The sequence below is a fragment of the Suricata suricatta genome, chromosome 17 (assembly GCF_006229205.1).
Source record: "Suricata suricatta isolate VVHF042 chromosome 17, meerkat_22Aug2017_6uvM2_HiC, whole genome shotgun sequence".
In the NCBI taxonomy this organism is placed as follows: Eukaryota; Metazoa; Chordata; class Mammalia; order Carnivora; family Herpestidae; genus Suricata; species Suricata suricatta.
This window is the reverse complement of record NC_043716.1, coordinates 33,409,625-33,434,105: the sequence shown is the minus strand read 5'-3', so window position 1 is coordinate 33,434,105 and position 24,481 is coordinate 33,409,625. Positions and strand designations below refer to the sequence as shown.

The 24,481-nt window shown below is 53.3% G+C and overlaps 2 protein-coding genes across 3 annotated transcripts; one reads left to right on the top strand and one right to left on the bottom strand.

The window, feature by feature from the left end:
• Window positions 1–5: 5 nt before the first annotated feature.
• On the top strand, window positions 6–7,990 carry EME1 (essential meiotic structure-specific endonuclease 1). Of its 2 annotated transcripts, none has more exons than XM_029926940.1 (9): window positions 6–64; window positions 1,585–2,396; window positions 2,485–2,612; window positions 5,291–5,380; window positions 5,468–5,589; window positions 5,780–5,903; window positions 6,138–6,253; window positions 6,931–7,120; window positions 7,320–7,990. In XM_029926940.1, the coding sequence occupies exons 2-9, from the start codon at window positions 1,610–1,612 to the stop codon at window positions 7,494–7,496; spliced, it is 1,734 nt and encodes a 577-aa protein (XP_029782800.1). In that variant the 5' UTR covers window positions 6–64; window positions 1,585–1,609; the 3' UTR covers window positions 7,497–7,990. The 2 variants fall into 2 exon arrangements, with proteins under 2 accessions (XP_029782800.1, XP_029782799.1); XM_029926939.1 differs by lacking the exon at window positions 6–64 and adding an exon at window positions 121–354.
• Window positions 7,772–19,966, bottom strand: LRRC59 (leucine rich repeat containing 59). Its single transcript, XM_029926941.1, has 7 exons — window positions 19,635–19,966; window positions 18,412–18,471; window positions 16,777–16,935; window positions 16,479–16,583; window positions 13,202–13,274; window positions 11,025–11,198; window positions 7,772–9,716 (listed from the first exon to the last, which is right to left on the bottom strand). The coding sequence occupies exons 1-7, from the start codon at window positions 19,737–19,739 to the stop codon at window positions 9,472–9,474; spliced, it is 921 nt and encodes a 306-aa protein (XP_029782801.1). The 5' UTR covers window positions 19,740–19,966; the 3' UTR covers window positions 7,772–9,471.
• Window positions 19,967–24,481: the final 4,515 nt, after the last annotated feature.

Sequence of the window (24,481 nt, the reverse complement as noted above, 5' to 3'; positions counted from 1 at the left end):
CGCTACCGGCGATCTACTTCCGGGGTCATCGCATCAGTTGAAAAAGTGGCGCGGGGAGTGGCACGTGAGTGGTGCAGTGCTGGCGCGGCGGGCCGGGGTGGGTGTTTGTCGCCCGCTCCGCAGGGTCTTGGTGACCAGGGCACCGGGTGCTGTGCGGCGCCGTGTGGACGAGCCGGGCGGGTCTGGCAGGCAACCTGGTTTTGCCGGACTAATGCGAGACCCAGGGAGAGGAACCGGGAGGAGGTCCCTCTCTAGGCATTTGGCGTGTTTACTGCGCGCTTAGTGTGTGTGCCTCCTGCTGTACCAAACGGCGTAGACGCACGATTTCGGTTGCTTTTCAACAATTTTTATCACGTAGGTGTTGTTATCACTGTTTTGCTAAATTAGAAAGCGAGGCTCAGGAAGGTTAGGTAACTCATCTGGGGGGAGGCGGGGGACGGGGATCCCGTCTACAGTGTTAGTGAATGTTTACTCAAACATGAATTCTTGGGGCGCCTGGATGGCTCAGTCTGTTAAGCGTCCGATTTCAGCTCAGGTCATGATCTCACGGTTAGTGGTCTGGAACCCCGCGTCGGGCTCTGTGCTGACAGCTCAGAGCCTGGAACCTGCTTCAGATTCTGTGTCTCCCTCTCTCTCTGTCCCTCCCCCCACTCACTCTCTGTCTCTCAAAATAAAGACATAAAAAAAATTTTTTTAAACAAACATGGATTCGTGGCCACAACCCAACAATGGCACTCTTAGGTGTATATGCAAGAGTTGAAAACATGTCCCCACGAAAAATGTGGACACTAATGTTCAAAGCAGCATTTTTCATAATGGGCAAAACCCAGAAACAAACCAAATGTCCGGAAGTGCTGAATGAATAAACAAAATTCGGCATATCTGTGCAGTAGAATATTATTCAGCCATAAAAAGCAGTGAAGTACTGGCCCAGGCTGCTATATCAATGAACCTTGAGAATCAGGCTAAGTGAAAGAAGGTAGTCACAAGGGACCACATACTGAATGATTCTATTTGTACTGAATATCCAGAATAGGCAAATCCATGGAGACAGAAGTAAATTTCCGGTTGCCAGGAGCTGGGGGGGTGGGGGGTAGAGAGGGGTGGAAATGAACAGTGACTGCTTAATAGCTATGGGATTTCTTTTTGGGCTGATGAAAATATTCCGGAATTAGTCAGGTGATGCCCAATTTTTGAACATACTCAAAACAACTGAACTGTACACTTGAAAAAGAATTTTATGGTATGTGAATTTTACCTCAATCTTTAAAGACACGATGCCTTGACATCTCCATTTCAAATGCAGAGATCAGCAGGGGGCGCTGTTGAGTCTTGTCAGGACTGCCTTAACATTTTTCAATAGTAACCTCCATTTTGTTTATAGGTCACCTTGACCTAGAAGGGATTTGAGGAGTCTTGTTAGACTACAGACCGCTGAGTTCCAGGTTGAATGTGTTAGGACTGTATCCTATGTTTCCGTTTCTCTGTATAGTGTATGTATTTCTGTAAAGTTAGGCCACAGAATGTGTCTAACAGACTGAATTCAGTGCTACAGTCTGGTGTCTCCTCTCTTTTTCCTTTTAGGGAGCTAATTTGATAGCGCCTATCGATGGCTCTAAAGAAGGCATCACTGTCACTGGAATCCAGTGAGAGTGACTCTGAAGAGTTGCCCACGTTTGCCTTTCTGAAGAAGGAAGCGTCTTCCACCAAGAGGAGGCAGCCTCAGAGGGAGGAGAAGATTGTTGTGACTGACACCTCAGATTCTGAGGCTTCCTGTCCTCCGTCACCAAAGTTGGAAGAGGCACCACCTGTCCCAGACACAGCTGACCCTGTCACACAAACAGAGCTGGTCAGGGTGCTGAGCAGCGGAAGTGAGGATGAGGAGGAACTAATGCCGCTGGCCCAGCGGCTTCCGTGTAAGTTTTTGACCTACAAGCCGCCGGGCCCTGCGGATTCTAGCCCCCCAAGTAAAAGCGTGTGGGATCATCAGAGAACTGAAGGAGCACCATGTGGCTGGAAAAAACAGTCCTTTCCAAAGGTCCCTGATGTTTCCTTCCATGACACCTCGGAGAGACCGTCATCAAATAACAGGGACCCTGGGGGAGACCCTCTGTGCCATCAGCCTCCAGCCCTCCAAGCTGCCTGCCCGGTGCGGAGCGACAGCTTGACAGTGACCAAAACAAATGCTGAGGGCCCCCCACTTCAGAAGAGAACCAAGAGTCGTCAGAAGGTCCGGACGAGAGGCTCACCAGGATGCCGGCCGCGGGGAAAAGCAAGCCGGAAGGAAAGCACTGCGAGACGACAGGAAAGGGGGAAGGCGGCAGCCCCGGTGAACAGGCTGAAAGCTCAGAGGCCCGAGGAGTGCTTGCAGCACATCGTCGTGGGGCTGGACCCAGGTCCTCCCAGCAGCTGTCTTCATTCTGTGCTGGGGCTCCCGCTCCTGGGCCGCCCCCCTGACAGCCCCTTTCCTGTCGTCCACTGCAGTGCTTTTACAGACGGAAGGCGGAGGCCAGCTGCTCGGGGCACTGCAGTCCATGGGGTGCCACTGTGTGATTGAGGCGCAGGCCGTGCCTCACAGCGTCACCTGGAGGAGAAGGGCTGGGCCGGCTGAGGTAGCGGGTTTCTGGCTTACGTCTCCCCCTCCCCCTTCGAGCTACCCGATACATGTGCTTTTACTGGAAAGAGTATCCGTCAAGGTCCCAGCAGGAAAACAGGTGGCCTGCTTCACTTAGGGTAACTTGAGGAAGGTTTAATTAAGGATCCGTTTTCTAAAACGTGGGCAGGATACAAGGAAACTGCAAGGGACGACACAGACCTCACGGTCCTAACACTCTTAAATCAGGGTTTCACCGCCTCAGGGACGGCCGGCATTTCAGACCGGATCCTTCTCCACTGCGGGGACTGTCGTGTGCACCGTAGAATGTCGAACGGCATCCCTAGCCTCCACCCGCCAGGCGCCAGTTAGCACCCTCCCAGTCATGACAGCCGAAAACATCTCCAAAATGGTGCGGAACGTCCCTTGCGGGGGGGAGAAATCTTGCCTCTGGCTGAGAACCACTGGCATATTTGTTACCACACCTTGGTCTGAGCGGGTGAGGGGGAGAAGTGGTTACCAGAATCTGGGGAGAGAAAGGTAGAGAGCACCCACCTTAAGAGAGGCTTGACCTCCAGTAGCGAAGGTAGCAAACTCTAAGGGCCCCCACTTGGAGGGAGCCAGGGAAATCCCTTGACATCTCCCTCCCTTCCTCCCTCCAGTCTCCTGCTGAGTTTCCCACCGGGCCTGTTGCCCCAGAGAACCTGGTGATGGGGCCTCCTGAGGGAGCAGAGTGGGGAAGCGGGGAGAGGGGACCCGCGGGACAGAGGGAAGGTAAATCTGCACAGGATTTCTAGTTCTCTCTAGCTGGGCCTTGGGAATGGATGGGCTTGTGCTTGAATCTCAGCCCCAGGGCCTTATGGCTACGACCCTGGGCAAATTATTTCTTCTCCTTGTGCCTGCGTGTAACATGAGGACACTGGTAGGCCCTTTTGGGTGCCCTATGTCATGGGGACTAAGTGAAATAACCAAGCACTGGGCATGTAGCAGGCACACGGCAAATGTTCCTTTCTTGGCCTGGGCTCCTCAGGTTACTACAGCACCAGTGCCTTCCACGCCTCTGGTCTATGAATCCAAAATACTCCACACCTCATTTTTAAGAGTCTCTAGATGAAACGTTAAGATATTTTTCCTGTTGGGGCACCTGGCTGGCTCAGACAGTAGAGCACTTGACTCTTGATCTTGGGGTTGTGAGTTCAAGCCCCACTTTGGGTGTGCTTAAGATATTTTTCCTCTCATTTTCTCAGTAGTTGCGGGCAGTTGCACACTCTTTTTTTTTTTTTTTTTTTTTTAAGTTTATTTCTTGGGGCACCTGGGTGGCTCAGTCGGTTAAGCCTCCGACTTTGGCTCAGGTCATGATCTCACAGTTCATGGGTTCGAGCCCCGCATGGGACTCTATGCTGACAGCTCAGAGCCTGGAGCCTGCTTCTGATTCTGTGTCTCCCTCTCTTTCTGCCCCTCCCCACTCATGCTCTCTCTCTCTCTCTGTCTCAAAAATAAATAAAACATTAAAAAAATAAATAAAGTTTATTTCTTTTGAGAGAGAGAGCACACAGGAGGGAGCAGAGAGAGAGAGAGGGAGAACCCCAAGCAGGCTCCGCACTGTCAGCACAGAGGTGGACCTGGGGCTCGAAGGCACGAACCACGAGATCATGACCTGAGCTGAAATCAAGAGTCTGACACTTAACCAATTGAGCCACCCGGGCACGCTTCCTAATTGGGCTTGTTAGCAGATCTTTGTATCCTTATCGCAGCGTGACCTTTCAGGCGCTTTCACGCCTCCCTGGTGCGTCAGTTGCAGTCACCCCAGTCACTCCAGGCAGAGGGAGTTCCTACCCACCTTGGGTCGGAGGATCACAGCGGGGCGGCTGGGCGGGAGCTAGAGCCCACAGCTCCTCCCACTGCACTTTGCTCTGCTGTAGGCCTTGGCTTCCTGCTGCTCTGACCGAGCCAGAAAACTCTGCACAACGGCTGGCTGCTCCCAGTCACTGCCCAGCACTGTGCTGCTGGAAGGTCATTGGCCCTGGGGAAGAGGAGGTGCCCTTGGAGGTGGAAGGTCCCCCATGGCTCTTCTCTCTGTCACACAAAACCTGTGTGTGTGTAAGGGCCACTGGCTCCTAGCCAGCATCTTCCCTCAACCGCCAAGTTACTTGTACCAACCCCTCTGGAGGGGTGTCCTTTCCCTCCACCTCCCCTATCCAAGGTGCGCGGCAACCTTGGCTCTCAGCATTTCCCCGCCTTTTACTCCCCGCCTCTGGGATGCAGTGTGCAAGGTCCAGCCGTGGAGGACTGGGGAGGGACAGGATCATGGGTTACTCTTTCTTGCCACCATGGCTTCATTCCAGAAAAGAATAATGCAAAAATGATCTTGGCTTGGGGCGCCTGGGTGGCTTTGTCAGTTAAACGGCCAACTTTAGCGAAGGCCATGAGCTCATGGTTCGTGGGTTTGAGCCCCATGTCAGGCTCTGTTGCTGACAGCTCAGAGCCTGGAGCCTGCTTCAGATTCTGTGTCTCCCTCTCTCTCTGCCCCTTCCCCTGCTCATGCTGTCTTTCTCTCTCTAAAATTAGCATTTAAAAAAGAAAATGGGCTTGGTTGACGGGTGGGTTCATCACCCAGAAGGCCTGAGTCTGTCTCACAGGTGCTGAGCGCCTGCTGACATGCCGCCCCTCTCTGCTGGGTCCTGGGTCCTTTGGCAGGATGGAGAGGAAGGCTGGCTGGAGGAACCGATGGTCCTGGTGCTGCTGCTGGCAGAGGCGTTTGCGTCCATGATCTACAACTTCAAGCAGGTGGGCAGAGAGGAGTGGATGCTGAGGCAGGGGACACAGGGCCGACTTTAGGGGACAGACATTCACGCAGTGTCTTCCTTCGTGCAGGGAAGCCTGGGTGGCTCTGAGAAAGAGAAGGAAACGCTCTGGAGCTTCATAACTGACACCACAGCAAGGACAGCTGGGAAAGTCCTGTCCCTGGTGATTGTGGATCAGGAGAAATGCTTCAGGTTTGAACATGTCCTCGAGACTTAGCATGAAAAGGGGCAGCTCTTGGGTCATCAGAGCTGAACTCATTCATCCCAGGTCTGGGTCCTCCCTGGCAAGCCCTGTGGGACCCCCTGGTCTGGCCTTTTCACCTCTTTTCCTGCCTGAGCTCCGCCTGGAGCTGCTGCCCTTCAACCTCCTCCCCTATTCCAGTGCCTCAGATCCTCCAAGAAGAAGGGAACAGGGAGTGGCAAATAGGAGACAGGCCAAGGAGAAGCAGCGGAGACAACGAGAGGCCAGCGCAGGGCACACAGTGTCCAGGGTGGACGTGGAAGAGGTGAGAACTCGGTGTTGCCTGCATGGGGCTGGGCTCCCACTCTCCTCTGACCCGGTTTGCCAGAGATCAGGAGCCATGTGCCCACTGGGCGGGACTTCCTGCCTTGGCACTGAGTGGGAGAGAAGGGACTAAAATGGGGAGCCGCGGGGCCGGGGCACAGCCTCGGCAGGTGGGAGAGAGCACCTTCCTATGAGTCCCTCCGCCCTTCTGGCTGGCCCACCTTTGGAGTTCCAGGCATTGGTAGATCTGCAGCTGTACACAGAAGCCCAGGTCCGGATCGTGCAGAGCTGGAAAGAGCTGGCCGACTTCGCGTGCGCGTTTACAAAGGCTGTAGCTGAAGCGCCCTTCAAGTGAGTGTCCCTAGCTAGTGTCCGGCCCGTTGTCCACCAGGCTGGAGGTGGAAGGAGCAGACCTCATGCCGGGCATTCCCATGAGGAGCCCGCAGCCTGGTGCCCTTAAAATGTTCTGCCTTGGCTCACGTGTAAGTTTGCGTTCTGCAGGCTGCTCCCACTGGTAAGCCAAGTGACCAGGATTCGTAACGTGGCTGGTCACAACGTCATAAGCCCTCCTAAAACAAACGTGCAGCCTCCTTGGTTCTGGGAGCATTCGTGGTCAGAATTTAAAATTCGTAAAAGACCTCAGAGACCGTTCAGTCCAAGCCCCTCAATTTTTACCCAGAGGAACAGAGGCCCTAAGAGAGGGTCTAGCAAGTTAGAAGAACTGGAGCCGGGCTCCCTGATTGCCTGACCCCAGTCCCTCGTGTGTGTCCTTGCGCACACTGCTCTCTGGTCAATGCTACGCAATCTCAGCATGTGAAACGATCTGGCACTTTTTTGGGACCTTCTCTGTTAAAGGATTAGGTGGTGTTTTTAAGGGAACCAGCAACTAGCAGTGTTTGGGAACAAAGTGAGCGAGCGCTCAAACAGGCCAGGTGCAGCAGTGTGCCCACCACGCATGAGGGCGGTGGAGGGAGGGTTTGTAAGTTCCCAGCGGAGGGGACAGGGGACTCTTCAACTGCTGTTCACAGGAAGCTTCGAGATCAAACCAGTTTCTCCTTCTGCCTGGAGAGTGACTGGGCGGGAGGGGCAAAGGTCGATCGAGCTGGCAGAGGCCTTGCACTGGTCTGGAGGAGACAGATTCAGCAGCTGAACCGGGTCAGCCTGGACGTGGCCAGTGCCATTGTGGACATGTATCCCTGCCCCCGGAATCTGGTCCAGGTATGCCGCTCCAGGGGTCACCCCCACCCCTGGCACCCCGCGGCCTTGGGGGACTCCCAGGAGCATTCCGTGGAGAGAACTGGTGGTCCACAGTTAGCACTGGCCGGGGGAGGGCAGGTCCTCTCCCCCAAGCTTACTGCCCCCTTACTGATGGGCAAGGGTGACCAGATGGAATTGAGCAGTCACTTGCCACTTTCAGGCTTATAGGCGGTGTGTTTCGGAGCAAGAACGCCAGAATCTGCTTGCAGACATACAGGTGCGCCGCGGGGAGGGTGTGACCTCCACGTCCCGCCGCGTGGGACCGGAACTGGCCAGGCGGATCTACCTTCAGATGACCACTCTGCAGCCAGCTCTCTCCTTAGATGGCACAGACTGATGCCACCCTCGGGGACAAGGATGAGCACCAAGGTTTCCGTGTCCCCCCACCTCGGAGCATGGGAAGGGACGGGACGCACCGCCCAGTGTACAAGCCCGGGTCAGGCCGCAGGCTCTCCTCTGCAGAGGCCCCCCTGTGGGCTTGGACAGATGGCAGAGATGCCTGTGTTTTCCAACACAAGCGTGTTATTTTCCTCTCCTGGTGAAAACCCAGCTGCCGTGCACATGTCATCTCCCCCAAGCAGGCCCTCAACCCTCAAAACACAGATGCAGACAGACCACTCAGACACGTATTTATTAACTGTAGAAATCCAGAAGAACCTCAACATCAAATCTCGAGATCACAAGTGAACTTCCCTCAGCGGGTCAGCCTGACTGGGGCTGGGCGCACCCTGCCTTCCTGTCACCCTCAGCCAGCCCCTGCATGGGGACTCCTGTTATGTACTGTGTAGTTTCAATAAAGTGTTTGTACCCTGGCTCTGGAGCTTGAAGGAAGACTAAGGAATGTGTAGTGATTCGGAGTAAGGTGTGGGCTTTTGCAGCACAGCTATCTGGGGGGGTGGGAGAAAGGAACAAGTCACTTCTGACATGAGGCCAGTCACAAGTGGCCGCCCTGTCCAAACGAGCCAGCAGGGCCAACACCGCCGGACCCCACTGTCTCTGAGCCATGACGGGTTCTCATTCTCCTGAGGGAGAGACAAGCAGCTCAGAACTGGGAGTTTTCCGTGAATGAGCACCATGAGGCCCACTTCTTACCCCTTCCTCCAGCTTGTGTGAGAGAGGCCAAGGAGGCCACAGAGCAAGCAGAGGCTTAATCTGGCTGATGGGAGGACGGACTGGCCTGCCACTGTCCGTGCTGGTCACTAGGGAGCGCACCACTTTTAAACTCCACAGTGCTTCTCGCTTCCTTTAGTGTGGAGGTGGTTCTAGGTCTAGAGCCAAACAACTCTAGTTGTCCTAGATGTCCGTCTCCATCAAACTTGAGTTTTCAGGTTGCCTTTGGCTGACTTTGTCACACCAACTACCAACAGCTGTCCTAGACAATATGGCTTTGCCGTGGTCCACCTCCGTGCGTACTGGCAATCGGGGTTAATGCTCTGAAACTCTGACAGAGCCTGGACTGTCCCCATTCTGTGAAAGCCACATGAGCCGGGGCAGGCCTCGGGAGGAGTAGCTAGGCACCCTCACGGCTATGGGCTCTGTTTGTGGGGCATGAAGCTATCTACCATCAGAGGTCCTACCCCCCAGCTGCAAGACATTCCATTCTGGTGTGACTTCTGTTCCCTCCCGACGACAGCAAGGAAGCAAAATGATAGGAGAAGCTACTGGAGCAGGAGTTCAGTTCTGCCTCAAACTAGCTGGGAGACCGTAAGCAAGTCATGGACGGCCTCAGTTTCCCTGTCTGCGAGTGTTCTATATTGGACGGGACGGTCCTGCAATCCCTTTCACAGCCTGAGATTTTATATAGTCATTAAAAATGTCTGAGGTCCTTAAGAAAATAGGTATCCCCCCACCCCTCCCAGTTTCGGCTAGATTTGCTGAGTATGGTGTTCCCTTAACCCCCAATATCACACTGCCTCCTGATCGGCCCTGGCTGCCCAGGGTGGAATGAAAGAAAGGGTTTGTGACATACAAAAGTATAAATGTAGTAAGAGCTGACCTGACCGTTTAGTAGAAACGAGCCTTGCCTTTACCCAGCTTTGTAGAACTAGAAAAGGCTATTTTTCCCTCTCCCCACCCCAAGCTCGTTCCTTTAGGCATGCAGGTAACTGTCCCCACGTCTCACTTCTCGTTCCACCCGGGAACCCTGACCGAGGGACAAAGAAGTCCTACAAAGACGGGATCTCGAGTACCAATCGGCAGCCACTTGATGATGGCAGGTAGGTCGGACGCCAAAAAGAGGTTGTGTCCAGCAGAACCCAATTCCATAGGAACGCGAGCTCCGAGGCTGGGAGGCAGCGGGCGAGGGCACGGGCTCACTGCTGGGAGTCAGCCTGCAGCACCCACCGCAAGAGGTCGTGGCTGCGCAGGCCCCGGACCACGTTGTCGTAGAGGGTGTTCACGCTGACACACAGGGGCTGCCGCCGCAGCTCCGTCACCCGACAGGCCACCAGCCCGCCGGCCACACACAGCAGCAGCAGCAGCAGCAGCTTCAGCACCGCCCAGGACCTGGCGTGTTTCCGGGGGGGTGGCTTGCGGGGCCGAGAGCCGGACTTTGATTCTGGAGGGACAGAGGCACAGCAGACAGGGAGGCCCAGTCAGTGGTGGAAGGAGGGACCTACCCTCCACCCATCGGTGCACAGCCTCCAGAACCCCCTCGGCAAACGCACACTCCCAGGCCCTGACGAGAGAGCTTTTAAGGCCATTGGAGGGGTGCCTGGGTGGCTCAGTCGGCTAAGCATCCGGCTTCGGCTCAGGTCATGATCTCGCAGTTCATGGGTTCAAGCTCCACATCGGGTTCTGTGCTGACAGCTCAGAGCCTGGAGCCTGCTTCAGATTCTGTTTCTCGCCCTCTTTCTCTGCCCCTTCCCCACTCGTGCGTGTATGCGCGTGCTCGCTCTCTGTCTCAAAAATAAACTATTAAAAATTTAAAAAAAATTTTAAAGTTTAACTTTGAAAATCTTTAAAAAATAAAGAAAAACTGGTTTTTGAGATTAAAAAAATTTTTTTAATGTTTATTTATCTATGAGAGGGAGAGAGATTGAGCAAGGGAGGGGCAGAGAGAGAGGGAGACACAGAGTCCGAAGCAGGCTCCAGGTTCTGAGCTGCCAGCACAGAGCCTGCCGCTGGGCTTGAACTCACCAGGGCAGATCATGACCCGAGCCGAAGTTGGCCACTCAACTAAGCCACCAGATGCCCCTGGTTTTGAGATTTTTTAGCCAAAATGTTAAAAAACTTGACTGAGCACCCATGTGCCCAGAACTGCATGATCCTGCCACACCGGGTTTCTTGCTGAATGCCATGGCTACCCTGTGAGGAGGCACAATCCTCACTACCCAAGGAAACAGAGAGGTGGACAACCTGCTCCAGGCCAGCAAGGGCGAGCAGTGGCTGGGCCCCAGGCCTCCACCCTCCCCGCAGAACTCCTCCCCCGTGCAGGGGCCTCTCCCTCAGGGGCCCCATTGGCCCAGAAGGTATAGGATCCTCCCCTGTACACGGGCCGGGTCACTACACAAATTCAAGGGAACAGGAAGTACTCAGGCAAAAATGCTAATGTTTGTTTTGTATACAGCGTGGCTCCTCCAGTGTTTGAGCAAAAAGAGAGCTCTCTGTTCCAACTTGGAGAGACAACCACGGGCAGTGCTGGCGTCTCGGAGATGGTCCCGTGACCTCAACATGCCCAGGTGCACTTGACAGACCACGTGAGGGACCTTTAGGAGCAGCGCCCTGCTCCGGGAACGCGCTAAGGCACGTCTGACCTGGCACCTGCACCCGCTCCCCAGGACAGCTCCCCACCCCCTCACAGGTGAACCCTCCAAGCAACCCCCAGGCCTGAGAGCATGCTGCACCGGAGCCCATGCAAACGTACTGGGAGCCTGATTTGTTTCCTTCTTGGGCTTCTTCTCCTGCTCCCGCCTGGTGGCTTTGAGGGCGTCGTACTCCTTCCTCCGGCGCTCCTTCTCTTCTGCCTTCTCCCGCTTGCGCAGCTCCCGCTCCTGAGCCTCCTTCGCTCGCTGCTTGGCCTCCCGCTTCTTCTCAGCCTCTGCAGGACAGAACGCCCCCACATGACTTCTCACCCACCAACGAACGTGCCAGAGTGCTTTCCTGAGTGACCAAGAGCACGGGCTTGGCCTTGGCCTTGAGCCGCAGGTCACTGATGCTGTCTTATGGAAACAGCTGTCTTTCTGCTCTGTGGTAAGGAAGCCCTCCCTTGGGTACAGTAAACTGTGCCCAGGGCTTGCTCAGTGGATTCCTGGAGGGTTCCTAGCCCCGGGCTGGGGAGAGATTAGGGTAACGTGGCCAGGGTACATGAGAAAGGCTTGGGTGAGGAGCCTGGCGAGTCAGAAAGCACAGAGTGACACCCTGATTACAACTTGGCTGTCCAGAGAAGAAACCGTGACGGTGTCGGTTCTCCGAGGTTCCTCTCTTCCCAAGCCTCGGACAGGAATGTGGCACGGGAAGGGCAAGTGAGAAGAGAAAGTGAGCGCTCGAGGTCCCAGGTAGAGAGGATGGAAAGGTCTGCTTGAGAAAGCAAGACTGACCACTTGTCAGAGGGTCGCCTCTAGGCTCCCACTCAGGAATCTGTGGCACAGCCTGGTTTACTTCACGGTTCAAGTGCGTTTACACCCAGTACCCAACTTACAAATGACTGGGTTCTAAAAAGGCCCTTCCAAGTGAGTTATTTGGAAGCAGGAAGTACATTCTTCTAAAGCCAGAATGCCACTAATGAGGGAGTTAAATGTCTTTCTGGGCTTGAAAGCCTATCTGACCCACAACGTAGCTGGATCATAGCACGTTAAGTACTGGCGCTTTCCACTGCTTCCCAAGTTCCAGCCGGGCACCGACAATGCCAAGATCACAGTGTACCCCGCCCAGAGAGAACATGTGGAGGCAGGAAGTAAAGCAGCAGCGGTCTAAGGAGCTACAGCATCGCACCAGCCATGCGTGGGAAAAGGCCCAGGGGTCACTCAGGCTCCTTCAGGGTCCGCCCAGGACCAGTACTACGGACACCCCCACTGGCCCCCAGTCACGGGACTCCTCCAGTAAGGGGGCTCTGACACTGGCCAGTTGGCGGAGCGCCCCCTGTGTGCCATGTCTTGTTCTCAGTGCTTGAGATACAGCAGTGAGGACAAATCGGGTTCCAGCACCTAGGACTTCCTAGCAACGGAGACGAACAAGTGAACAAACGGTAAGAAGGACACTGATGTGCGCCACAAAGGGAGTAACAGAGACTCTGACGGCGTGACGCTACCAGGTCTGGGTGGTTCTGAAGGGGTCACGGTAAAGCCACGGTGACATCTGAGCAGACCTGAAGAAGGACACGAACCCAGCCTTGTGGAGGCCTTAAGGAGAAGGGACCGGGCATAGGCCTGAGGGGAGACCAGACCTGGAGAATTTGAGCAATAGCAGAGGCTCCTCTGGCCAGTTAGGAGCGTTCTCTCCTCTGGGGGTGGGACATGGCTGGAGGAGCGAGTGGGTCTGGGGCCACACGGGGCTCGTCGGCCGTGGAACTACGTTTGAACCGCAACAAGTTCAATCAGAAGCCTCAAGAGTGGTTTAAGCAAACAGCAGCCATCACGGACTCCTGTTTTAAGGGGCCCCCGAGGCTGCTGTGTGGAAGGGGCCCTGGGGTGGAGACAGGACATGGAGCTGGGAGGCGTCTACCATGAACTACAGTGCGACCTGGGGGTGGAGGAACCGTCACACACAGGCCTTGCTGACACACTAAGTGCTGGGGCACCTGAAGATGGGCATCCCGGACATCTTTCCAACTTTAGGCTCGAGGAGCAGCAGGGGTGGTGACTGCCTGGTCCAGGGGACCCTGGGAGGGCCGGCAGGGGGCTGTCTCGGCCACACGTAAGACGAGCTGCCTCTTAACCCTCCCAGCGGGCTGTAGGACTCTGGAGCTCAGCAGAGAAGCCAGGACTGGACACACGTGACACTCTACACCACTGTATGGCCCCTCATGAAGCTTCCGCGGACCCCGGCAGCTGCCAAGTGGCTGGGGGAGGACAGGAAGACAGCCCGAGGAGGGACGGCACCTACCTCGTTCTACTTCCAGCCGCCGCTGCCTCTCTCGCTCCTGATCGGCCTGCACGGCCTTCATGTGCTGTAACACCTGCAAAGGGGGAGCAGAGTGCTGAACTAGCCCAGGCGGGGGGCTCCAGGGTGCATGCGTGCGAGGTGGCCCCTTTCCGATGGGCACAGCCCCGTGGCAGCCCACGGCCAACAGAGCCAACCCTCTCTCTGTCTCCTAACCTGCTGGGCCGGCCTGGCTGGAGAAGGGTCATCCATACCCAGGCCTCTAAAGTGAGCCAACATGTTTGTGAAGCCACGGCTAAGTGGAGTGTGGAAGGAGTCCCGCTCTCTACAGTCACTGTCACACGCACGATCTCACGTACGCCCCCAGCAACTCTTGGCGATGCGTGGGACAGCACTTCCGCAGAGACTTCCTGGCCTCCCTCCCGCAGCTACCCTACCAAGTTCTGCGCTTCCCAGTCCCAGGGAGGCTTCTTACCTACCTCAGTCGTCACACTAGTTTTCCTGGGCTGGCGACTACCCCCATCTGCAGGCTAGACATTCAATAATGTGTTTGATGAGTGACTAACTGAATCCCGACCGCAAAAGGAAGAAAGCCAAGGCTGCCGGAGCATGATCTGTGCCCCTCGCACAGCTAGGGAGTAGTACAGCTCAGAGTACTGGTCTGAGCTCCTGAGCCACAGCGTGACCCACTCAGGTCAGCACACAAAGCAAGGAAGCCTCTAGGAGGAAGCGAAGAGCCATCCAGCCCACACACCACCCGAAGCTGTGGTTCCCAGAATCCCTCAAGTCCTCGTCCAGTTCGGTCGTGGACTGCCTCTGACAAATACAGCCCCAGAGTCTCACTATGGGCGTGGTTAGGGGAGGAGAAAAAAGACTTAATTTTTTCGGGCTATAATTTTAGAAGCTGCTATCACTTGGATGTAGAGGACACAGTGAAAGCTCAGAGCCCAGCACACTCCTGACTCTACCACTTACTAACCGTGTGACCTCAGCAAGTGGCTTAACCTCTCAGACTCCCCACAAGAGCCCGCTTTGAAGCCACACGGAGCCCTGTCCTGAGCAGCCCAGGCCTTGAACTTGCTGCAGCCTCTCAGGAGGGAGTCTGGCTTACTAAAAAAAGGCTTCTTAACAAGGAGTGCAGGATCTGTAGGAAGGTCAAGCCTGTTGGTGAGAGGCAGCCCAAGTTCAAAGGGCCTGCTTCACTCTGAATTCCGAATACTAAATAAGCACTAACCACTGAGGTGGTTTTAAGGGGGGGTACAGGTGGCTAAATAAAGAGCTGAGAGGTTCAAGAGACATCCCTTTTCCCCCCAGGGCTCCAATCCATCAGGAGTTAGCAGAAAACAGCAAGTTTGGAAACAGGAGCGACTCCTCTGGACTCCTATGGTCTAGACCGTGAGCCCCTGAGGGTAGATTATGTCCGCCGCTCCTGTCCACATACTCTAGTAAGCACTTGATGGATACTTTCCAGCTAACAAATTATTTTTACAAGGTGCCATACTATGCGCCAAGCTCATCAGTGACTACAACTGACCCCTGCAGCCACCAGGTCAGGGCTGGTGAGAGCTGCACTAGCTGCTGGGGACGGGTGACCTCCCTGTGGCTGGCCCGAGCCTCGCTACCACAAGGCCTCCAGGTGTGCTGGAGCCAGCTCCGGGCAGCGGCAGCAGGGAGCTCGGCTTTGGTTACCACGCCCACGACGCTGTGTGCTGCCCGGGGCTTTGTCTGGAAGGGAGATGCTAGGAGATGCTTTGTGCCCTATACAAGTACCAGCGATGCCACGTGGTTTCACGTATTATTCGTTGAGTGAATAAATGGATAAATGAAACGTATCTGCAAACTGGGCATTTCTCGTGTCAGAGAAACGCAAGTCCTACCTACTTCCTGGGTCATGAGGATCACAAGGTGAGATATAAAGCACGGAGGACACTGGAAAAGTCCTCAGCCACAACAATGGTTATTTCTCAGAACAGACTTCCCTCCTAAAGCACCTGGATTTCGCTGTTCGCCTGTACCGTTCTCAGCTAAGGGCAAGCTGTGGCCGTGGCTGCCTGGCTGCACTGAACTTGTACTTGACCTCCTGTGGAAACAGGTGATAGAGAGGGTGAGACTAAGAAGCCCTGAGCTAATGATAAGAAAAGACCATTATTCTTGAGTCTCATCCTAGAGACCCCCCCTCCCCCCGCCCCAAGCCCATGCTTCACTGACATAAATTCTAGGACTTGAAGCTAAAGCCAAGTTTAAAGTCTATTTAGCTCATCAAGCCTCCTAAATGTGGCCAAGTCAGTAATCTGGTGCTCAGCTGAAGTGGCAGCAATCTGTTCGAAAGCTGGAGGGAAGGGGGCCTATCGCTGGAGAGTGAGAGATGCGCAGTGTCGTTCTTCAGATGCAGCGCGAGGCCCCCTCCGGGTTGCCGGCAGTGTCCGCCTTCCAAGCTGCCTTTGGTTCCTCGCTCCTACATCACGGGACTTGGCAGAAATCAAGTCAGATCTGCCCAGGACGTGTCTGCTTATAGGCACAGCACATGAATATTAACACTTTTAATGATCAGAATTCCTACAATAACTGTGACTTAGAAAGGCCACAGCCCCTAGACTGCTTGTCCCAGTTTGGTTAAGTGTCGGACTTCGGCTCAGGCCATGATCTCATGGTTCATGAGTTCGAGCCCCGCCTCGGACTCTGTGCTGCTGGCTCGGAGCCTGGAGCCTGCTTTGGATTCTGTGTCTCCCTGTTTCTCTGCCCCTCCCCCATTCGTGCTCTGTTCCCCCTCTCACTCAAAAAATGAATAAACATTAAAAAACCAGTTTTAAACAACTGTCAATAGTGTCATGTGGGATCAGGCAAGGTCCTGGTTTCTGAAATGTTTATTTATTTTGAGAGAGAGAGCCAGTGCATGAGCAAGATGGGGAGGAGCAGAGAGAGGGAGAGAATCCCAAGTGGGCTCTACACAGAGCCTGACATGGGGCTCAATCTCACAAACCAAGAAATCATAACCTGAACCAAAATCAAGAGTCAGACATTTAACCGACTGAGCCACCCAGGCGCCCTGAGGTCCTGGTTTGTTAAGAAGGGAAGTTCTGTGGTAGAGACGATAGTGTTGTTCTGCTGCTTGTAAAGTAAACACAGAAACAAAAGTCCCTCTGCCTGACAGGCTCATAGCAGACTTGTTTCACTGGGACCTTAGTCCCAGCCACCGGTGCCCTGGGAGGGAAAAACAAGAGGCAGCAGAGGCTGGTCCCCAAGGAGCGGCAGGGGAGGCCCCGGGGAGCTCTGCACTTACCTTGTTGGCACACTGCTTACACTGCTTCTCGTCCAAGCAGTCCCCTGCCACTTTGGCAAGGACAGGGTCCAGGGGGTTATCCTTCAGGTCCAGCCACTTTAGGCTCTAAAGGGACAGAAGAGAGAGGTTGGCTAAGCCCAGGTTCTCAGCCAAGGGTGTGCCTAGTGCAGGGAAAGCCACGGAAGGTAGCGGAGGCGAGGTGGGATTTCTGGCGCCTTCCTCACAGCCACGCTCCATCGGCCCCCAAGGCCTGTGCCTCACCCGCCGTCAGGCCACCGCTTCTCGAGCTGTTACCTACCTTGAGCTGAGCAAAGCTGACGGGCAGGGTCACCAGCTTGTTGTTGAGGAGGTCCAGGTGCTGGAGGTTGACCAGACGGCCAAAGTCCGCCGGCAGCTGCTGCAGCCTGTTCTTACTCAGGTCCAGCTTCACCAGGTGTGTGAGGCCACAGAAGTCCGCCTGGGACCCACAGAAACAGCGCCTAAGCCCTGGGCATGCACTCTGGCATAACGCCGCAGGGGCCTGCACCACAGAGGTGCCCATGGGGTAACCCCGACCCTACCTTCCACCCCGAAGATAGGCACCTAACACTCAGCACGTCCAGTGCTAAGCAGCAACAAGCACGCGGAAAAGGACTGAGCACAAAGTCAGTGCAAAATAAGCGTGCTCCCTCATGCTCCGTCCTCCCCAGAACTCATCCTCCACACTGCGGCTGGAGCAGCGATGAGGGGCCCCTTCCATGCCCCCATGGCACCCCGTGGTCTCCTTTTGCAGGAGCTGTCAATGCACAATGAAACCATCAGCCTCCCTGAAGGGATGAGCGCCCCTTAAGTACTCAGTGCTTCCCAGCACCTAGCACAGTACCCACCTAGAGGCCCTACTCCTGCTCTCTAGGGACCTATACCCACCAGTGGATCTGCACCCCCAAGGAAGGCACAAACAACCAAACACACTCAGATCAAGAAGAGCGCTAGGGGCTGCTGAGTGACTGCCGACAAAGTGAGCGGCAGCGGTAGGCTGCACGGACCTGCCACCACCTTGTCATGAGACCCGGAATACTTCCTAGGAGCAGTGGGATCTCAGCTGCCTTTTCAGAGTGAGAGACGGTCCTTGAGGCGTGGCAGGAAGATGCTGTAGCTAACGAGAGAGGCCCGGGAGAATACTGAGAAGGGAGCAGACTAATGACCCAGTGAAGAAACTGCCAACTTTGGAGACTCGATCCAAGCCCAGTGGAGCAGGGCAGGGAGTGACACGGCCAGAGCGTTCGATGGAAGGGGCAACGATGCAGGAGCGCCGCTCTGGAGAATGGCCACCACCCAGGAGCAGTGGAGGGGCTGGCCCGATCCAGAGCCTACACGGGTAAAGGACGGGGAGCTGAAGAAACCGCAAAGCATATGAAGGAGGAGAACTGGGGGAAGTTGTGCAAGAAAAATCAAAAAGGATCCGACCACAGACTGGCTGGGTTGAACAAAAAACTATCTCAAGGCATTCAAGGGTTGGGAGAATGATAATATGGTAGTCCCCCAGAGCCACATTTTTTTCCTGTTCCCCATCAAAGGAGCCTTTTCATAAACACCTTTCTCCCTGCAATGCAGAGCAACTTATGGAAGTTCGACTCTCCTCTACTCAATAGGGAGGTAAACGATTTCTCAAAGGAATAAAGCAAGGCAGATAAAAAGATGAGCCCAATGCGCGATTCAGCCAACACTCCGCTGACTTTAGTTTTTCGTGGCCTGACTTTGCCACTGTTCTAAAGAATGAAGCCTCTACCTTGCTTCGGTTCTTGCTGAGACAAAACGCCCCGCCTCACCCCATCCCCGTGACATGCCCTGACTTCGGCCATGGCCTGTCCTGAAATTGCACCTCATGACCTAACTCCCCTCAAAAAGAAGGAGAAGCATCAGCTCTGGACTCATGCTTGCTTGCCAATCTTACCGGTAGACTAGTCAGTTTATTGCAGGACAGATCGAGGATGGTGGCCTTTGGGAGGGCAGCCTAGGAGAAGGAATGAGAACAAAATGTCAAACCAACACATGGAATGATTCAGTGACATCTGCTATGAAGCAATTTCAGAGAAAAGTCCCACAATTAGGAAAGGCCTATAAAAATCAGCACTGAAATATAATGTCGCAGTAGTAGCAATAATAATAATAATAATAATAATAATAATAATAATAGCTATGTGCTTCAACATTTGCTACCTACCCAATATCTTACATTACAATCTTAATCCTCAGAACCCTAGAAGACTGGAACTATTATCACCATTTTATAAATGAGGAAATCGAGGCATAAAGATTACCCAGCCTGCCAAGGGCACTCAAGATATTAAGCAATGGAACTGGAAACCTGCTCAACTTCCACACTACAGAGCCACGTGCCAAAGGCAATGTAATTCGTTAAAAGCAGCAAAAGAAAATGGAGGTCATCGAAAGTGGCACTAGGGTGGGGGTGCGGGTAGGAAACCTGGTGGGAAAAGCAGGGGCTAAGATCTAACTCCACTTTGGCAACAAACCAGCTGTGTTACCTTATGGGACTGCGGGCCTCAGTTTCCTGAGTGGGAGCTTGGGAGTGGGGTGCTGGGAAGGGCAGCGGCAGCAGCGCCTGGATTCCAGCCAGTTTAAGCTGAATTTGGGAAGAGCCCTGCCAAACCCGCAGTGACATTCCCCGCAATTCAAGGAAGGCCGCCCCGGGGTTGGGACAGCCGGCTGGGACTGCTGGCTTCTTCGAAATGCACGGTTCTGGGCCACACCCAGGTCTACCCAGAGGCCTACTTCTCAGACGAGTCATTCATTCATTTGTTCATTCATTCTCCGGAGGCGGCCGGCAACCACTCCGGGGGCGCCTACTTGGAATCAAGCACCGAGCTGAGCGCTGGGCAAGCGCCCCCCCCCCCCATGAGGGGAGACTCACTCCTGAGCCGTAAAAAAGCTCAGGGCCGAACAAGCAGCGCTTTCTCATCTTCTGGAACTGTGCCAAAGTGACACGTGTACATCCAAGGAAGAAGGCTGGGGGCAGAGGTGGGCTTTGCGAGCACTGACCCCCACTCCTCCCACCTAGTTTTAAGACCTGGAAACAGGTGTGGGAAAGGAGGCGGCCCGCGGAGGGGCCATCGCCGGTCTCGGGTGGGCCCCTGGGCCCCGCGGGACCGTACTGACCAGCTCCTTGACGGGGACCTCATTCAGATCGCTGAGGCTCAGGTCCAGCTCATTGCCGTCCAACTTGTCGCGGAGGTTCCCGCCCTTGCTACCGGCCTTGGTCATGGTGACGCCGGCTAAGCGGTCTGGGCTCCGGGGCTCCGACCGGCAGAAAAGGGGCTGAGAAGCCGCTCGTCAGCTCAGCGGACTCGCACGCAACCAACAACGCCTGCCTCCGCCGGCGCCACAGGTGCGAGACGCTGCCGTCTGTCCGACCACCCGCTGCACTCTGAGCCCGGCGCCCCGCTCCCACCGGTGCAGCCGCGACGACGACCACTTCCGTGTCCACGTCACCTTCCGCGGCCACTGAGACTGCCGGGGCCAGAGCGGCCCTAGTGTGTGTGCGATCGCCCTCTGGCGCTTTGGAGAGCGCACTGCAGTCGCCGCCACGTCCGGAAGGGTGGGGTTCAAAGCTGTGGGTTCTGTAGGCAGGCGAAGCCGCTGCTTTCTCTCTCGGGGCCCTCTGTCGGCCACTGTCGCTGGCAAGGCCAGGAGACGAAAGGGCACGGGACAGGGCGCCAGAGCCCTGGGTTGCATCCCAAACTGACCTCATTAAGATCACCCCCATTCCCCTGGATGAAGAGTCGAAACCTCGTGTCATTCCAAATTGCTCCCTGTCCTCTTTAACTTAATCCCCAAATCATTATCACCCGGAAAATTCAAGCCTCAGAATCTCTCTTATCTCCCTCCTCTTCCCTGCCCCAGCCCTTGTCTAGGACGCCATCAACTCGTGCCTGGATATCTCTGAGTCTCTCTCCCTCCCATCCACGTCTATCTACACAGCTGCCCAGATGATCTTTATCAAAATCTAGCCAAGTCTTTCCTCTGCTTCGAACCCTTCAAACCTTCAGCTACCTCTAGGATATGGACCATTCTCTTGGAGACTTCCATTAGGTGGCCTTCACACTTTTCCCTCTCCTTGGATGGCCTTGCTTCCCCATGCACCTCTGCCTAGCTAATTTCTAGACCTCCGGGAAACTTCCTGAGCACCATGAATGCCAGACTGAGTTAGGGGTCCCTCCTTGGGACTCTGGCAATGTCCTGTGTGCTGCCTTATTATCAGAGGTGGTAGAGTTTGGTGGCTCAAGTGGGGCCTGGCTCCCCAAGTTGCTATTTATGAAACCTTAAGCAATCGCCATGCCTTATTTATGGATAGAGGAGACATGTGCATAATAATGATACCTACTGGTAGAGTTGGGGAGGATTCAATGCAAGACACACCAAGAGCTTGCCAAGGTGCCTGGCACTCAGTGAGTAGCTGATAAAAATTGGCCCTAATTCATAATCTGCCTTGTGTTATCTTTACTGCCCGTCCTCCACTCTGGACTGTGAGGGAGGGATACGGTCTTTGTATCCCCAGTGTCTGAGTGTCTAATGCACAACAGTTCTCATTCAAAAGTGGTTGGCTGAATGAATGAATGAATGAAGCATTTTACCCGCTTCATACCGCCCGTTTGCTCACCTTTGAAATGGGGGTATTAAAGCATATCTCAGAGGGCAACTGTGAAGACCAAAGAAAGTCCACGTGCAAATCCTTGTGCACACCCCTCCTACCCTCAGCAAGGTGCTGCGCTGGGCTTCTGGGAACGAGACAGGGCAATTGGATAATAATACATTAGCATTTGGCAATCTCTAGAGCCATTGAACATCCATTATCTCATGCTGATAAAGTACATGAAGCAATGATAGGGCACATTTGGTTGCTCGCTCTCTCTCTCTCTCTCTCTCTCTCTCTCTCTCTTTCATTAAGGAAGAAACTCTGGGAGAAGTAACTTGTCCTCAGTCACTTAGGCGCAGACCCCAACCTTTCAATTCCAAATCCAGTTTCTTTTCGCTACACCCTATCATCCCTATCCCTAAGGAGCCTACAGTCAACACAAATAATTATTATAGAAGGTAGAAAGGATAAGAACCCTAACACATATAGATAAAATCTGGGTAGGGGTGCAGAGCTGTGTGGGTATGTGTTAGAGCAGGTTAACATCAGACTAATGTATTTAAGAACATTCGGTGTGACTAGGACTGTCACTTTCATACATTATTTCTTTTAACTCACAACTGTCTTTATAAGGCAGACATTATTTCGGTGTTCCAAAGACAGCAACTGAAGCTCAGAGAAGTCAGCTACTTAGCTATTTGTGGACAGTCACAGCAGATAAGTGGATGTATTCCGAGGAAGGTGGGTCATACCCAGCACCGTGGGGGAAAGGAGCCCTGAGGAAGGGAAGACAGCAGAAAAGGCGGCACAGAGGAGGTGGCTTTGATGAATGGGTCAGATTCAAACAGGCAGAGTCGCGCAGGGCAGGGAAGCAGGGTTGGAGAATGAGCACTGACAGCAGCTGCTCACTTTGAGAAAGAGGTGATTGTTGTTGTTTTTTGAATCCCTAAAGTAGCCTCATGAGAAAGTGGAGCCCGTCATCTGTGGGCAGCTTTTTCCTTGGGCACTATAGACTGGCCCCAGGCTGCAGCCTCCCAACCAAGTGCCACCTTGTGTCTGGATGTCCAAGGTGTTTGGGAGAGCTGCCGAGGGAGGAGAACGCAAGAGCCACGGCCCTCGAGAAGGCAATGGCCGGGATCAGGACAGGATCTAGTAGCTTCTGCTTCCTGGAAGAAATGTGGGCGTCAGGCCAGCCGTCACTGCTGGCTCTCATGCCATCCAGGCAAGCCCACTCCACCTCTCCAAGCTCCTGTTTATTATCCTGGGGATAATAAAATGGGGAAACATGTCAAGGACCCACAGAGAGACACGTGTGAGTAAGAGCCAAATCGCACTATGCAAGTAGTCAGCTTTTCTAAGGGCAGTGAGGACTCTTCCTAGCTTGTCCCCAAAGCCACCCGTGGGTTGAAAAAAAGAGACTCAGATAGCCCTTGAGGATGCGAGCCCCCAAAGTACTTTTTAATGCAAATGAGCTCATTATATGGTTTATTTATTTACCTAGACTTGCTTTAAATACCTCCACAAAGAGAGAGATATGCCATGTTCGCTGTAGATCAAATTCATGTGCGTCAGGCTCTGCTCTAGGCTTGGAGCCTGCTTGAGATTCCCTCTCTCCTTCTCCCTGTGCCTCTCTTGCTCTCAAAAAAAAAAAAAAAAGAACTTTGACATTGTTTCAGACTTACAGAAAAGTTGCAAAGACAGAAGAAAGAACTCTTGGGTACCCTCTACTTGGATTTCCCAACTGTCAATATTTCGCTACAGAAATCTATGCATATTTCTAATATTTTTTTTAATTTTAGAAAGAGAGCGTGAGCAAGAGAGGGATGGTGGGGGGTGGGCGGGGAGGCACAGAATCTGAAGCAGTCTCCAGGCTCTGAACTGTCAACACAAAGCCTGACGCGGAGCTCAAACTCACGAACCGTGAGATCATGACTTGAGCTGAAGTATGACACTTAACCGACTAAGCCACCCAGGTGCCCTTATTTCTGATCTATTTAAGAGTATGCTACAGGGGTGCCAGAGTGGCTCTGTCAGTTAAGCACCCAACTCTTGATTTAAGCTCAGGTCATGATCTCCTGGTTCATGAGATCAAGCCCCGCATCAGGCTCTGTGCCTGGCGTGGAATCTGCTTAGGAGTCTCTCTCTCCCTCTGCCCCCTGTCCTCCCACTAGTATTCTCTCTCAAAAAATAAAAAGTAAAATTGCAAAAGATTGCAAAAAACTCCATATGCTGCAGACATGATGCCTCTTTATTTGTAAATTCATCAGTGTGTTATCTCCCAAGTATGAAGAAATGTCTTCATAACTACAGCACAATTATAAAAGTCAACAAATTAACACAGATAAATACTACTATCTAATCCATGGACTTAATTGAGATTTAATCAAATGTCCAACATGATCTCATTTTTTGGAAAAAATATATAAAGGGAAGGGATAAACACTTTATATATATATATATATATATATATATATATATATATATATATATATATATGTCTACATGTTTGTATGAGCCTAGGAACGGTATAGAAGAATATCTACCCTTTTCACATTGTGTTGGTTGAATATTTGTCACAAGGTGCATGTATTACTTTTATAATATATTAATGTAGAAATTTTTAATATAAATAAATAACAAATGTATGAATAAAATTACCATATGTTGGAGCCATATGATCTTGAGATCACATCTTCATTCTGCCAATTTGGGACATATTACCTAATCTCTCCATCTCTCCGTCTATGATTTGATGTCCTCAATCATAAAGTTTCCATCTACTGAGGAAGCTATATTTTTAATAAAGATTAAATGGGGAAAAAAGATACAAGAAGTTCCCATTCCCTAGAAGGTGCCCAAGAAATGATTCCTGGGGTGCCTGGGTGGCTCAGTCGGTTAAGGGTCAACTTTGGTGTAGGTCATTATCTCATGGTCCATGAGTTCGAACCCTGCGTCGGGCCACAGAGCCCAGAGCCTGCTTCGGATTTTGTGTTTCCCTCTCTCTTTGCCTTTCCCCCATTCATGCTCTGTCTCTCTCTGTCTCTCTCTGTCTCTCTCTCTCAAAAATAAACATTAAAAAAAAATTTTATGATTCCTGTAAATCTGCTGAAATATCTTGTATGTTCCCACCTCCATGGCATGCCATGTGCCATGCCATTCTGCTTGGAATACCCTGTCCTGCTTTTGCAAGTTCACCATCCTTTTCATCCTTCAAGGCCCAATCTAGATGCCACTTCCTCCAGAAACACTCGTCTGATTGCCAAAAGCAACGGCTGACCCAAAGTGAGCTGTTTCTGCAGATGCTCAATGGCTGCCCCATGCCCATAGTTCCGTGTCTTGCCTTGCACTGGCATTGTTCATAGGAATAACA